Source organism: Lampetra planeri, unplaced genomic scaffold, assembly GCF_965212315.1.
Source record: "Lampetra planeri unplaced genomic scaffold, kcLamPlan1.2.h2 scaffold_272, whole genome shotgun sequence".
Classification (NCBI taxonomy): domain Eukaryota; kingdom Metazoa; phylum Chordata; class Hyperoartia; order Petromyzontiformes; family Petromyzontidae; genus Lampetra; species Lampetra planeri.
In genome coordinates, this window is record NW_027615099.1 from 50,001 (window position 1) to 67,194 (window position 17,194).

The 17,194-nt window shown below is 52.2% G+C and overlaps 1 protein-coding gene across 1 annotated transcript in view; it reads left to right on the forward strand.

Annotated features, from left to right (window-relative positions):
• LOC144740686 (putative carboxypeptidase X1) overlaps nucleotides 1-17,194 on the forward strand; it is a gene marked incomplete at its 3' end in the record, with an annotated part of 54,360 nt that overhangs the window by 10,867 nt on the left and 26,299 nt on the right. Inside the window, exons 4-6 of the mRNA XM_078623489.1 lie at nucleotides 2,003-2,090; nucleotides 7,688-7,838; nucleotides 16,622-16,722. Coding sequence (XP_078479615.1) covers nucleotides 2,003-2,090; nucleotides 7,688-7,838; nucleotides 16,622-16,722 — 340 coding nt within the window. The remainder of the gene's footprint in view (nucleotides 1-2,002; nucleotides 2,091-7,687; nucleotides 7,839-16,621; nucleotides 16,723-17,194) is intronic.

A 17,194-nucleotide genomic window follows, 5' to 3' on the forward strand; every position in this document is an offset into this window, starting at 1 on the left:
GAGACCCACAGAGACCCACAGAGACCCATAGAGACTCATAGAGACCCACAGAGACCCACAAAGACCCACAGAGACCCATAGAGACTCATAGAGACCCACAGAGACCCACAGAGACCCATAGAGACTCATAGAGACCCACAGAGACCCACAAAGACCCACAGAGACCCATAGAGACTCATAGAGACCCACAGAGACCCACAAAGACCCACAGAGACCTATAGAGACTCATAGAGACCCACAGAGACCCACAGAGACCCATAGAGACTCATAGAGACCCACAGAGACCCACAGAGACCCATAGAGACTCATAGAGACCCACAGAGACCCACAAAGACCCACAGAGACCCATAGAGACTCATAGAGACCCACAGAGACCCACAGAGACCCATAGAGACTCATAGAGACCCACAGAGACCCACAGAGACCCATAGAGACTCATAGAGACCCACAGAGACCCACAAAGACCCACAGAGACCCATAGAGACTCATAGAGACCCACAGAGACCCACAGAGACCCATAGAGACTCATAGAGACCCACAGAGACCCACAAAGACCCACAGAGACCCATAGAGACTCATAGAGACCCACAGAGACCCACAAAGACCCACAGAGACCCATAGAGACTAATAGAGACCCACAGAGACCCACAGAGACCCATAGAGACTCATAGAGACCCACAGAGACCCACAGAGACCCACAGAGACCCATAGAGACTCATAGAGACCCACAGAGACCCACAGAGACCCACAGAGACCCACAGAGACCCATAGAGACTCATAGAGACCCACAGAGACCCACAAAGACCCACAGAGACCCATAGAGACTCATAGAGACCCACAGAGACCCACAGAGACCCATAGAGACTCATAGAGACCCACAGAGACCCACAAAGACCCACAGAGACCCATAGAGACTCATAGAGACCCACAGAGACCCACAAAGACCCACAGAGACCCATAGAGACTAATAGAGACCCACAGAGACCCACAGAGACCCATAGAGACTCATAGAGACCCACAGAGACCCACAGAGACCCACAGAGACCCATAGAGACCCACAGAGACCCACAGAGACCCACAGAGACCCATAGAGACTCATAGAGACCCACAGAGACCCACAAAGACCCACAGAGACCCATAGAGACTAATAGAGACCCACAGAGACCCACAGAGACCCATAGAGACTCATAGAGACCCACAGAGACCCACAGAGACCCACAGAGACCCATAGAGACTCATAGAGACCCACAGAGACCCACAGAGACCCACAGAGACCCATAGAGACCCATAGAGACTCATAGAGACCCACAGAGACCCACAGAGACCCACAGAGACCCATAGAGACCCATAGAGACTCATAGAGACCCACAGAGACCCACAGAGACCCACAGAGACCCATAGAGACCCACAGAGACCCACAGAGACCCACAGAGACCCACAGAGACCCACAGAGACTCACAGAGACCCATAGAGACCCATAGAGACCCACTAAAACTGTGAACTCGTTTCACTTTACCACCTAAGTACGGTGTCACTGAGCTATGTGTGTACAGAACCATTCGTGTTGTTGTTGTTGTTGTTTACCATTCTTGTTGTTGTTGTTGTTGTTGTTGTTCACCATTGTTGTTGTTGTTGTTTACCATTGTTGTTGTTGTTGTTTACCATTGTTGTTGTTGTTGTTTACCATTCTTGTTGTTGTTGTTGTTGTTTACCATTGTTGTTGTTGTTGTTTACCATTCTTGTTGTTGTTGTTGTTGTTGTTGTTTACCATTGTTGTTGTTGTTGTTTACCATTGTTGTTGTTGTTGTTTACCATTGTTGTTGTTGTTGTTTACCATTGTTGTTGTTGTTTACCACTCTTGTTGTTGTTGTTGTTTACCATTGTTGTTGTTGTTGTTTACCATTCTTGTTGTTGTTGTTGTTGTTTACCATTGTTGTTGTTGTTGTTTACCATTGTTGTTGTTGTTGTTTACCACTCTTGTTGTTGTTGTTGTTGGTTTCAGGTCCCACTGGGTGACGTCCTTCAAGGTGCAGCTGAGCAACGACTCGGTCACGTGGGAGAGCTGCAGCAACTTCACGGAGTGCGACGCGGTGAGAGGACGACACCACCACTCACCCACTTAGTCACCCACTCACTCACCCACTCACTCACCCACTCACTCACTCACCCACTCACTCACCCACTCACTCACCCACTTAGTCACCCACTTAGTCACCCACTCACTCACTCACTCACTCACCCACTCACTCACCCACTTAGTCACTCACTCACTTAGTCACCCACTCACTCACCCACTCACTCACTCACTCACCAACTCAATCACCCACTCACTCACCCACTTAGTCACTCACCCACTCACTCACCCACTCACTCACCCACTCACTCACTCACTGACCCACTCACTCACTCACTCACCAACTCACTCACCCACTCTCTCACCCACTTAGTCACTCACTCACCCACTTAGTCACTCACCCACTCACTCACTCACTCACCCACTCACTCACCCACTTAGTCACTCACTCACTTAGTCACCCACTCACTCACTCACTCACTCACCAACTCAATCACCCACTCACTCACCCACTTAGTCACTCACCCACTCACTCACCCACTCACTCACCCACTCACTCACTCACCCACTCACTCACCCACTTAGTCACCCACTCACCCACTCACCCACTCACTCACTCACTCACCCACTCACTCACTCACTCACCCACTCACTCACTCACCCACTCACTCACTCACTCACCCACTCACTCACTCACCCACTCACTCACCCACTTAGTCACTCACTCACTTAGTCACTCACTCACCCACTTAGTCACTCACCCACTCACTCACTCACCCACTCACTCACCCACTTAGTCACCCACCTACTCACTCACCCACTCACTCACCCACTCACTCACTCACTCACTGACCCACTCACTCACTCACCAACTCACTCACCCACTTTCTCACCCACTTAGTCACTCACCCACTCACTCACCCACTCACTCACCCACTCACTCACCCACTCACTCACCCACTTAGTCACTCACCCACTCACTCACCCACTCACTCACCCACTTAGTCACTCACCCACTCACTCACCCACTCACTCACTCACTCACTCACTCACCAACTCAATCACCCACTCACTCACCCACTTAGTCACTCACCCACTCACTCACCCACTCACTCACCCACTCACTCACTCACTGACCCACTCACTCACTCACCAACTCACTCACCCACTCTCTCACCCACTTAGTCACTCACCCACTCACTCACCCACTCACTCACTCACTCACTCACTGACCCACTCACTCACTCACCAACTCACTCACCCACTCACTCACCCACTTAGTCACTCACCCACTCACTCACTCACTCACCCACTCACTCACCCACTCACTCACCCACTCACTCACCCACTCACTCACTCACTCACTCACCCACTCACTCACTCACTCACTCACCAACTCACTCACTCAGTCACTCACTCACCCACTCACTCACTCAATCACCCACTCACTCACCCACTCACTCACCCACTCACCCACTCAATCACTCACTCACTCACTCAACCAAACACTCACTCACCCACTTAGTCACTCACTCACTTAGTCACCCACACGCTCACCCACTTAGTCACTCACTCACTCAGTCACTCACCCACATGCTCACTCACCCACTCACCCACTCACTCACTCACCCACTCACTCACCCACACGCTCACTCACCCACTCACTCACCCACACGCTCACTCACCCACTCACTCACTCAGTCACGCACTCACTCACACGCTCACTCACTCACTCACCCACTCACTCACTCACTCACCCACTCACTCACCCACTCACTCACCCACTCACTCACCCACTCACTCACTCACTCACTCAGTCACTCACTTACTCACTCAGTCACTCACTCAGTCACTCATTTACTCACTCACTCACTCACCCACTCACTCACCCACTCACTTAGTCACTCACTCACCCACTCACTCACTCACTCACCCACTCACTCACTCACTCACTCACCCACTCACCCACTCAGTCACTCACTCACCCACTCACTCACCCACTCACTCACTCACCCACTCACTTAGTCACTCACCCACTCACTCACTCACTCACCCACTGACTCACCCACTCACTTACTCACTCAGTCACTCACTTACTCAGTCACTCACTCACGCACCCACTCACTCACCCACTCACCCACTCACTCACTCACCCACTCACCCACTCAGTCACTCACTCACCCACTCACTCACTCACCCACTCACTCAGTCACTCACTCAGTCACTCACTCACTCACCCACTTACTCACCCACTCACCCACTCACTTAGTCACTCACTCACCCACTCACTCACCCACTCACCCACTCACTTAGTCACTCACTCACCCACTTACTCACTCACCCACTCACTCACTCACTCACCCACTCACCCACTCAGTCACTCACTCACCCACTCACCCACTCACTCACTCACCCACTCACTCACTCACTCACTCACTCACCCACTCACCCACTCACTCACTCACTCACTCACTCACTAACCCACTCACTCACCCACCCACTCACTCACTCACTCAACCAAACACTCACTCACCCACTTAGTCACTCACTCACTTAGTCACCCACACGCTCACCCACTTAGTCACTCACTCACTCAGTCACTCACCCACATGCTCACTCACCCACTCACTCACCCACTCACTCACTCACCCACTCACTCACCCACACGCTCACTCACCCACTCACTCACCCACACGCTCACTCACCCACTCACTCACTCAGTCACGCACTCACTCACACGCTCACTCACTCACTCACTCACTCACCCACTCACTCACTCACTCACTCACCCACTCACTCACCCACTCACTCACCCACTCACTCACCCACTCACTCACTCACTCACTCACTCAGTCACTCACTTACTCACTCAGTCACTCACTCAGTCACTCATTTACTCACTCACTCACTCACCCACTCACTCACCCACTCACTTAGTCACTCACTCACTCACCCACTCACTCACTCACTCACCCACTCACTCACTCACTCACCCACTCACCCACTCAGTCACTCACTCACCCACTCACTCACCCACTCACTCACTCACCCACTCACTTAGTCACTCACCCACTCACTCACTCACCCACTGACTCACCCACTCACTTACTCACTCAGTCACTCACTTACTCAGTCACTCATTCACGCACCCACTCACTCACCCACTCACCCACTCACTCACTCACTCACCCACTCACCCACTCAGTCACTCACTCACCCACTCACTCACTCACCCACTCACTCAGTCACTCACTCAGTCACTCACTCACTCACTCACCCACTTACTCACCCACTCACCCACTCACTTAGTCACTCACTCACCCACTCACTCACCCACTCACCCACTCACTTAGTCACTCACTCACCCACTAACTCACTCACCCACTCACTCACTCACTCACTCACTCACCCACTCACCCACTCAGTCACTCACTCACCCACTCACCCACTCACTCACTCACCCACTCACTCACTCACTCACCCACTCACCCACTCACTCACTCACTCACTAACCCACTCACTCACCCACCCACTCACTCACTCACTCAACCAAACACTCACTCACCCACTTAGTCACTCACTCACTTAGTCACCCACATGCTCACCCACTTAGTCACTCACTCACTCACTCAGTCACTCACCCACATGCTCACTCACCCACTCACTCACCCACTCACTCACTCACCCACTCACTCACCCACACGCTCACTCACCCACTCACTCACCCACACGCTCACTCACCCACTCACTCACTCAGTCACGCACTCACTCACACGCTCACTCACTCACTCACCCACTCACTCACTCACTCACTCACCCACTCACTCACCCACTCACTCACCCACTCACTCACCCACTCACTCACTCACTCAGTCCCTCACCCACTCACTCGCTCACCCACTCACTCACCCACTCACTCACCTACTCACCCACTCACTCAGTCACTCACTCACTCACTCACCCACTCACCCACTCACCCACTAACTCACCCACTTACCCACTCACTCACTCACTCACTCACTCAGTCACTCATTTACTCACTCACTCACTCACCCACTCACTCACCCACTCACTTAGTCACTCACTCACCCACTCACTCACTCACTCACCCACTCACTCACTCACTCACCCACTCACTCACTCACTCACCCACTCACCCACTCAGTCACTCACCCACTCACTCACCCACTCACTCACTCACCCACTCACTTAGTCACTCACCCACTCACTCACTCACTCACCCACTGACTCACCCACTCACTTACTCACTCAGTCACTCACTTACTCAGTCACTCACTCACGCACCCACTCACTCACCCACTCACTTAGTCACTCACTCACCCACTCACTCACCCACCCACTCACCCACTCACTTAGTCACTCACTCACCCACTTACTCACTCACTCACCCACTGACTCACCCACTCACTTACTCACTCAGTCACTCACTTACTCAGTCACTCACTCACGCACCCACTCACTCACCCACTCACCCACTCACTCACTCACTCACCCACTCACCCACTCAGTCACTCACTCACTCATTCACTCACTCACCCACTCACCCACTCACTCACTCACCCACTCACTCACTCACTCACCCACTCACCCACTCACTCACTCACTCACTAATCCACTCACTCACCCACCCACTCACTCACTCACTTACCTACTCACCCACACGCTCACCCACTCACTCACTCACTCACCCACTCATCCACTCAGTCACTCACTCACCCACTCACTCACCCACTCACTCAGTCACTCACTTACTCACTCACTCACTCACCCACTCACTCACCCACTCACTTAGTCACTCACTCACCCACTCACTCACTCACTCACCCACTCACTCACTCACTCACTCACCCACTCACTCACTCACTCACCCACTCACCCACTCAGTCACTCACTCACCCACTCACTCACCCACTCACTCACTCACTCACCCACTCACTCACTCACTCACCCACTCATCCACTCACTCACTCACCCACTCACTCACCCACTCACTCAGTCACTCACTTACTCACTCACTCACTCACTCACCCACTCACTCACCCACTCACTCACCCACTCACTCACCCACTCACTCACTCACTCACTCACCCACTCACTCACTCACCCACTCACTCACTCACTCACTCACCCACTCACCCACTCAGTCACTCACTCACCCACTCACTCACCCACTCACTCACTCACTCACCCACTCACTTAGTCACTCACTCACCCACTCACTCACTCACCCACTCACTCACTCACTCACCCACTCACTCACTCACTCACTCACTCACTCACCCACTCACCCACTCAGTCACTCACTCACCCACTCACTCACCCACTCACTCACTCACTCACCCACTCACTCAGTCACTCACTTACTCACTCAGTCACTCACTCACTCACCCACTCACTCACTCACCCACTCACTCACTCACTCAGTCACTCACTCACGCACCCACTCACTCACTCACCCACTCACCCACTCACCCACTCACTCACTCACCCACTCACTCACCCACTCACTCCCCCACTCACCCACCCACTCACTCGCTCACCCACACGCTCACTCACACACTCGCTCCTCTCTCTGTCTGCCTCTCTCTGCAGATTTTCCGGGGCAACTCGGACCAGGAGACTCCCGTGTTGAACCTGCTCCCAGAGGCGTCTCCGGCGCGCTTCCTACGAATCCTGCCCCTCGCCTGGCACCCGGGCGGACTCATCTGTCTACGCATGGAGGTGTTGGCATGCCCAGTAGCGGGTACGCGAGCTCGCACAGAGACTCACTCGCACAGAGACTCACTCACACAGAGAGCCATAGACTCACTCACACAGAGACCCACAGACTCACTCACACAGAGACCCACAGACTCACTCACACAGAGACCCATAGACTCATCACACAAAGACCCACAGACTCACCACACAGAGACCCACAGACTCACTCACACAGAGACCCATAAACTCACTCACACAGAGACCCATAGACTCATCACACAAAGACCCACAGACTCACTCACACAGAGACCCACAGACTCACTCACACAGAGACCCACAGACTCACTCACACAGAGACCCATAAACTCACTCACACAGAGACCCATAGACTCACTCACACAGAGACCCATAGACTCACTCACACAGAGACCCATAGACTCACTCACACAGAGACTCACTCACACAGAGACTCACTCACACAGACAGAGAGAGAGCCATAGACTCACTCACACAGAGACCCACTCACACAGAGACTCACTCACACAGAGACTCACTCACACAGAGACCCATAGACTCACTCACACAGAGACCCACTCACACAGAGACTCACTCACACAGAGACTCACTCACACAGAGACTCACTCACACAGAGAGCCATAGACTCACTCACACAGAGACCCACTCACACAGAGAGCCATAGACTCACTCACACAGAGACTCACTCACACAGAGACTCACTCACACAGAGAGCCATAGACTCACTCACACAGAGACCCACTCACACAGAGAGCCATAGACTCACTCACACAGAGACCCACTCACACAGAGACTCACTCACACAGAGACTCACTCACACAGAGACTCACTCACACAGAGAGCCATAGACTCACTCACACAGAGACCCACTCACACAGAGACTCACTCACACAGAGACTCACTCACACAGAGACCCACAGACTCACTCACACAGAGACTCACTCACACAGAGAGCCATAGACTCACTCACACAGAGACTCACTCACACAGAGACTCACTCACACAGACAGAGAGAGAGCCATAGACTCACTCACACAGAGACTCACTCACACAGAGACTCACTCACACAGAGACTCACTCACACAGAGACCCACAGACTCACTCACACAGAGACTCACTCACACAGAGACTCACTCACACAGAGAGCCATAGACTCACTCACACAGAGACCCACTCACACAGAGACTCACTCACACAGAGAGCCATAGACTCACTCACACAGAGACTCACTCACACAGAGACTCACTCACACAGAGAGCCATAGACTCACTCACACAGAGACTCACTCACACAGAGACCCATAGACCCACTCACACAGAGACTCACTCACACAGAGACTCACTCACACAGAGACCCATAGACTCACTCACACAGAGACTCACTCACACAGAGACCCACTCACACAGAGACTCACTCACACAGAGACTCACTCACACAGAGACTCACTCACACAGAGACTCACTCACACAGAGACTCACTCACACAGAGACTCACTCACACAGAGACTCACTCACACAGAGACTCACTCACACAGAGACTCACTCACACAGAGACTCACTCACACAGAGACCCACTCACACAGAGACTCACTCACACAGAGACTCACTCACACAGAGACTCACTCACACAGAGACTCACTCACACAGAGACTCACTCACACAGAGACTCACTCACACAGAGAGCCATAGACTCACTCACACAGAGACTCACTCACACAGAGACCCACAGACTCACTCACACAGAGACCCATAGACTCACTCACACAGAGAGCCACAGACTCACTCACACAGAGACCCATAGACTCACTCACACAGAGACCCACAGACTCACTCACACAGAGAGCCATAGACTCACTCACACAGAGAGCCATAGACTCACTCACACAGAGACCCACAGACTCACTCACACAGAGAGCCATAGACTCACTCACACAGAGACCCATAGACTCACTCACACAGAGACCCACAGACTCACTCACACAGAGAGCCATAGACTCACTCACACAGAGAGCCATAGACTCACTCACACAGAGACCCACAGACTCACTCACACAGAGACCCACAGACTCACTCACACAGAGACCCATAGACTCACTCACACAGAGACCCATAGACTCACTCACACAGAGATCCATAGACTCACTCACACAGAGAGCCATAGACTCACTCACACAGAGAGCCATAGACTCACTCACACTGAGACTCACTCACACAGAGATCCATAGACTCACTCACACAGAGACCCACAGACTCACTCACACAGAGAGCCATAGACTCACTCACACAGAGAGCCATAGACTCACTCACACAGAGACCCACAGACTCACTCACACAGAGAGCCATAGACTCACTCACACAGAGACCCATAGACTCACTCACACAGAGACCCACAGACTCACTCACACAGAGAGCCATAGACTCACTCACACAGAGAGCCATAGACTCACTCACACAGAGACCCACAGACTCACTCACACAGAGACCCACAGACTCACTCACACAGAGACCCATAGACTCACTCACACAGAGACCCATAGACTCACTCACACAGAGATCCATAGACTCACTCACACAGAGAGCCATAGACTCACTCACACAGAGAGCCACAGACTCACTCACACAGAGAGCCATAGACTCACTCACACAGAGAGCCATAGACTCACTCACACAGAGAGCCATAGACTCACTCACACAGAGAGCCACAGACTCACTCACACAGAGAGCCATAGACTCACTCACACAGAGACCCATAGACTCACACAGAGACACATAGACTCACTCACACAGAGACCCATAGACTCACTCACACAGAGATCCATAGACTCACTCACACAGAGAGCCATAGACTCACTCACACAGAGACCCATAGACTCACTCACACAGAGACCCATAGACTCACTCACACAGAGACCCATAGACTCACTCACACAGAGAGCCACAGACTCACTCACACAGAGAGCCATAGACTCACTCACACAGAGAGCCATAGACTCACTCACACAGAGAGCCATAGACTCACTCACACAGAGAGCCATAGACTCACTCACACAGAGACCCATAGACTCACACAGAGACCCATAGACTCACTCACACAGAGACCCATAGACTCACTCACACAGAGAGCCATAGACTCACTCACACAGAGAGCCACAGACTCACTCACACAGAGACTCATAGACTCACTCACACAGAGAGCCATAGACTCACTCACACAGAGAGCCATAGACTCACTCACACAGAGAGCCATAGACTCACTCACACAGAGAGCCATAGACTCACTCACACAGAGAGCCACAGACTCACACAGAGACCCATAGACTCACTCACACAGAGACCCATAGACTCACTCACACAGAGAGCCACAGACTCACACAGAGACACATAGACTCACTCACACAGAGAGCCATAGACTCACTCACACAGAGACCCATAGACTCACTCACACAGAGACTCATAGACTCACTCACACAGAGAGCCATAGACTCACTCACACAGAGAGCCATAGACTCACTCACACAGAGAGCCACAGACTCACACAGAGACACATAGACTCACTCACACAGAGAGCCATAGACTCACTCACACAGAGACCCACAGACTCACTCACACAGAGAGCCATAGACTCACTCACACAGAGAGCCATAGACTCACTCACACAGAGACCCACAGACTCGCTCACACAGAGACCCATAGACTCACTCACACAGAGAGCCATAGACTCACTCACACAGAGAGCCATAGACTCACTCACACAGAGAGCCATAGACTCACTCACACAGAGAGCCATAGACTCACTCACACAGAGACCCACAGACTCGCTCACACAGAGAGCCATAGACTCACTCACACAGAGAGCCACAGACTCACTCACACAGAGAGCCATAGACTCACTCACACAGAGAGCCATAGACTCACTCACACAGAGACCCACAGACTCACTCACACAGAGAGCCATAGACTCACTCACACAGAGAGCCATAGACTCACTCACACAGAGACCCACAGACTCGCTCACACAGAGAGCCATAGACTCACTCACACAGAGAGCCACAGACTCACTCACACAGAGAGCCATAGACTCACTCACACAGAGACCCACAGACTCACTCACACAGAGACCCATAGACTCACTCACACAGAGAGCCATAGACTCACTCACACAGAGACCCACAGACTCACTCACACAGAGACCCACAGACTCACTCACACAGAGAGCCATAGACTCACTCACACAGAGACTCACTCACACAGACAGAGAGAGAGCCATAGACTCACTCACACAGAGACTCACTCACACAGAGACTCACTCACACAGAGACTCACTTACACAGAGAGCCATAGACTCACTCACACAGAGACCCACTCACACAGAGACTCACTTACACAGAGAGCCATAGACTCACTCACACAGAGACCCATAGACTCACTCACACAGAGACCCATAGACTCACTCACACAGAGACCCACAGACTCACTCACACAGAGACCCATAGACTCACTCACACAGAGACCCATAGACTCACTCACACAGAGACCCACAGACTCACTCACACAGAGAGCCATAGACTCACTCACACAGAGACCCATAGACTCACTCACACAGAGACCCATAGACTCACTCACATAGAGATCCATAGACTCACTCACACAGAGACCCATAGACTAACTCACACAGAGACCCATAGACTCACTCACACAGAGACCCATAGACTCACTCACATAGAGATCCATAGACTCACTCACACAGAGACCCATAGACTCACTCACACAGAGACTCATAGACTCACTCACACAGAGAGCCACAGACTCACTCACACAGAGACCCATAGACTCACTCACACAGAGAGCCACAGACTCACTCACATAGAGATCCATAGACTCACTCACACAGAGACCCATAGACTCACTCACACAGAGAGCCACAGACTCACTCACATAGAGATCCATAGACTCACTCACACAGAGACTCATAGACTCACTCACACAGAGAGCCACAGACTCACTCACATAGAGATCCATAGACTCACTCACACAGAGACCCATAGACTCACTCACACAGAGACCCATAGACTCACTCACATAGAGATCCATAGACTCACTCACACAGAGACTCATAGACTCACTCACACAGAGACCCATAGACTCACTCACATAGAGATCCATAGACTCACTCACACAGAGAGCCACAGACTCACTCACACAGAGAGCCATAGACTCACTCACACAGAGAGCCATAGACTCACTCACACAGAGAGCCATAGACTCACTCACACAGAGAGCCATAGACTCACACAGAGACACATAGACTCACTCACACAGAGACCCACAGACCCACTCACACAGAGAGCCAGAGACTCACTCACACAGAGAGCCATAGACTCACTCACACAGAGAGCCAGAGACTCACTCACACAGAGACCCATAGACTCACTCACACAGAGACCCACAGACTCACTCACACAGAGACCCACAGACTCACTCACACAGAGACCCATAGACTCACTCACACAGAGAGCCAGAGACTCACTCACACAGAGACCCATAGACTCACTCACACAGAGACCCACAGACTCACTCACACAGAGACCCACAGACTCACTCACACAGAGAGCCAGAGACTCACTCACACAGAGACCCATAGACTCACTCACATAGAGATCCATAGACTCACTCACATAGAGACCCACAGACTCACTCACACAGAGACCCACAGACCCACTCACACAGAGAGCCAGAGACTCACTCACACAGAGACCCATAGACTCACTCACATAGAGATCCATAGACTCACTCACATAGAGATCCATAGACTCACTCACACAGAGAGCCACAGACTCACACAGAGACCCATAGACTCACTCACATAGAGATCCATAGACTCACTCACACAGAGACTCATAGACTCACTCACACAGAGAGCCACAGACTCACACAGAGACCCATAGACTCACTCACATAGAGATCCATAGACTCACTCACACAGAGACCCATAGACTCACTCACACAGAGACCCACAGACTCACTCACACAGAGACCCATAGACTCACTCACACAGAGAGCCACAGACTCACACAGAGACCCATAGACTCACTCACACAGAGAGCCATAGACTCACTCACACAGAGAGCCACAGACTCACACAGAGACCCATAGACTCACTCACATAGAGATCCATAGACTCACTCACACAGAGACCCATAGACTCACTCACACAGAGACCCATAGACTCACTCACATAGAGAGCCATAGACTCACTCACACAGAGACCCATAGACTCACTCACACAGAGAGCCATAGACTCACTCACACAGAGAGCCACAGACTCACACAGAGACCCATAGACTCACTCACATAGAGATCCATAGACTCACTCACACAGAGACCCATAGACTCACTCACACAGAGACCCACAGACTCACTCACACAGAGAGCCATAGACTCACTCACACAGAGAGCCATAGACTCACTCACACAGAGAGCCACAGACTCACACAGAGACCCATAGACTCACTCACATAGAGATCCATAGACTCACTCACACAGAGACCCATAGACTCACTCACACAGAGACCCATAGACTCACTCACATAGAGATCCATAGACTCACTCACACAGAGACCCACAGACTCACTCACACAGAGACCCACAGACTCACTCACACAGAGACCCACAGACTCACTCACACAGAGACCCATAGACTCACTCACACAGAGACCCACAGACTCACTCACACAGAGAGCCACAGACTCACTCACACAGAGAGCCATAGACTCACACAGAGAGCCATAGACTCACTCACACAGAGAGCCATAGACTCACACAGAGACCCATAGACTCACTCACACAGAGAGCCACAGACTCACACAGAGAGCCATAGACTCACTCACACAGAGAGCCACAGACTCACACAGAGACCCATAGACTCACTCACACAGAGACCCATAGACTCACTCACACAGAGACCCATAGACTCACTCACACAGAGACCCATAGACTCACTCACACAGAGAGCCATAGACTCACTCACACAGAGACCCACAGACTCACTCACACAGAGACCCATAGACTCACTCACACAGAGACCCATAGACTAACTCACACAGAGAGCCACAGACTCACACAGAGACCCACAGACTCACTCACACAGAGACCCATAGACTCACTCACACAGAGACCCACAGACTCACTCACACAGAGAGCCATAGACTCCCTCACACAGAGACCCATAGACTCACACACACAGAGACCCATAGACTCACTCACACAGAGACCCATAGACTCACTCACACAGAGAGCCACAGACTCACTCACACAGAGAGCCATAGACTCCCTCACACAGAGACCCACAGACTCACACAGAGACCCACAGACTCACACACACAGAGACCCATAGACTCACTCACACAGAGACCCACAGACTCACTCACACAGAGAGCCACAGACTCACTCACACAGAGAGCCATAGACTCCCTCACACAGAGACCCATAGACTCACACACACAGAGACCCATAGACTCACTCACACAGAGACCCACAGACTCACTCACACAGAGAGCCATAGACTCCCTCACACAGAGACCCATAGACTCACTCACACAGAGACCCACAGACTCACTCACACAGAGACCCACAGACTCACTCACACAGAGACCCACAGACTCACTCACACAGAGACCCACAGACTCACTCACACAGAGACCCATAGACTCACTCACACAGAGACCCATAGACTCACTCACACAGAGACCCATAGACTCACTCACACAGAGACTCACAGACTCACTCACACAGAGACCCACAGACTCACTCACACAGAGACCCATAGACTCACTCACACAGAGACCCATAGACTCACTCACACAGAGACCCATAGACTCACTCACACAGAGACTCATAGACTCACTCACACAGAGACCCATAGACTCACTCACACAGAGACCCATAGACTCACTCACACAGAGACTCACTCACACAGAGAGCCATAGACTCACTCACACAGAGACACATAGACTCACTCACACAGAGACCCATAGACTCACTCACACAGAGACCCACAGACTCACTCACACAGAGACCCATAGACTCACTCACACAGAGACCCACAGACTCACTCACACAGAGAGCCATAGACTCCCTCACACAGAGACCCATAGACTCACTCACACAGAGACCCACAGACTCACTCACACAGAGACCCACAGACTCACTCACACAGAGACCCACAGACTCACTCACACAGAGACCCACAGACTCACTCACACAGAGACCCATAGACTCACTCACACAGAGACCCATAGACTCACTCACACAGAGACCCATAGACTCACTCACACAGAGACTCACAGACTCACTCACACAGAGACCCACAGACTCACTCACACAGAGACCCATAGACTCACTCACACAGAGACCCATAGACTCACTCACACAGAGACCCATAGACTCACTCACACAGAGACTCATAGACTCACTCACACAGAGACCCATAGACTCACTCACACAGAGACCCATAGACTCACTCACACAGAGACTCACTCACACAGAGAGCCATAGACTCACTCACACAGAGACACATAGACTCACTCACACAGAGACCCATAGACTCACTCACACAGAGACCCACAGACTCACTCACACAGAGACCCATAGACTCACTCACACAGAGAGCCATAGACTCACCACACAGAGACCCACAGACTCATCACACAGATATATTAGACCATTTGAGGCTGAGTCGACCTGGGGGAAGCCCGGCACCGCGTCGATCGTTGTCCCACCGCTCCTCCGGCAGACCCAGCCGAGGATTCTTCCTCCTCGGCTGCCCTGGGCAACGCCGAGTCACGTGACCTCCGCCTCGACTTCCAGCACCACAACTACGACTCCATGCGACGGGTGCGGTGGTGGTGGTGGTGGTTGTGGTGGTGGTGGTGGTGCTGGTGGTGGTGGTGGTGCTTGTGGTGGTGGTGGTTGTGGTGGTGGTGGTGGTGGTTGTGGTGGTGCTGGTGGTGGTGGTTGTGGTGGTGGTGGTGGTGCTGGTGGTGGTGGTGGTGCTTGTGGTGGTGGTGGTGGTGGTGGTGGTGGTTGTGGTGGTGGTGGTGGTGGTGGTGGTTGTGGTGGTGGTGGTGGTGGTGCTGGTGGTGGTGGTTGTGGTGGTGGTGGTGGTTGTGGTGGTGGTGGTGGTGCTGGTGGTGGTGGTGGTGGTTGTGGTGCTGGTGGTGGTGGTGCTGGTGGTGGTGGTGGTTGTGGTGGTGGTGGTGGTGGTTGTGGTTGTGGTGGTGGTGGTGGTGGTGCTGGTGGTGGTGGTGGTTGTGGTGGTGGTGGTTGTGGTTGTGGTGGTGGTGGTTGTGGTGGTGGTGGTGGTGGG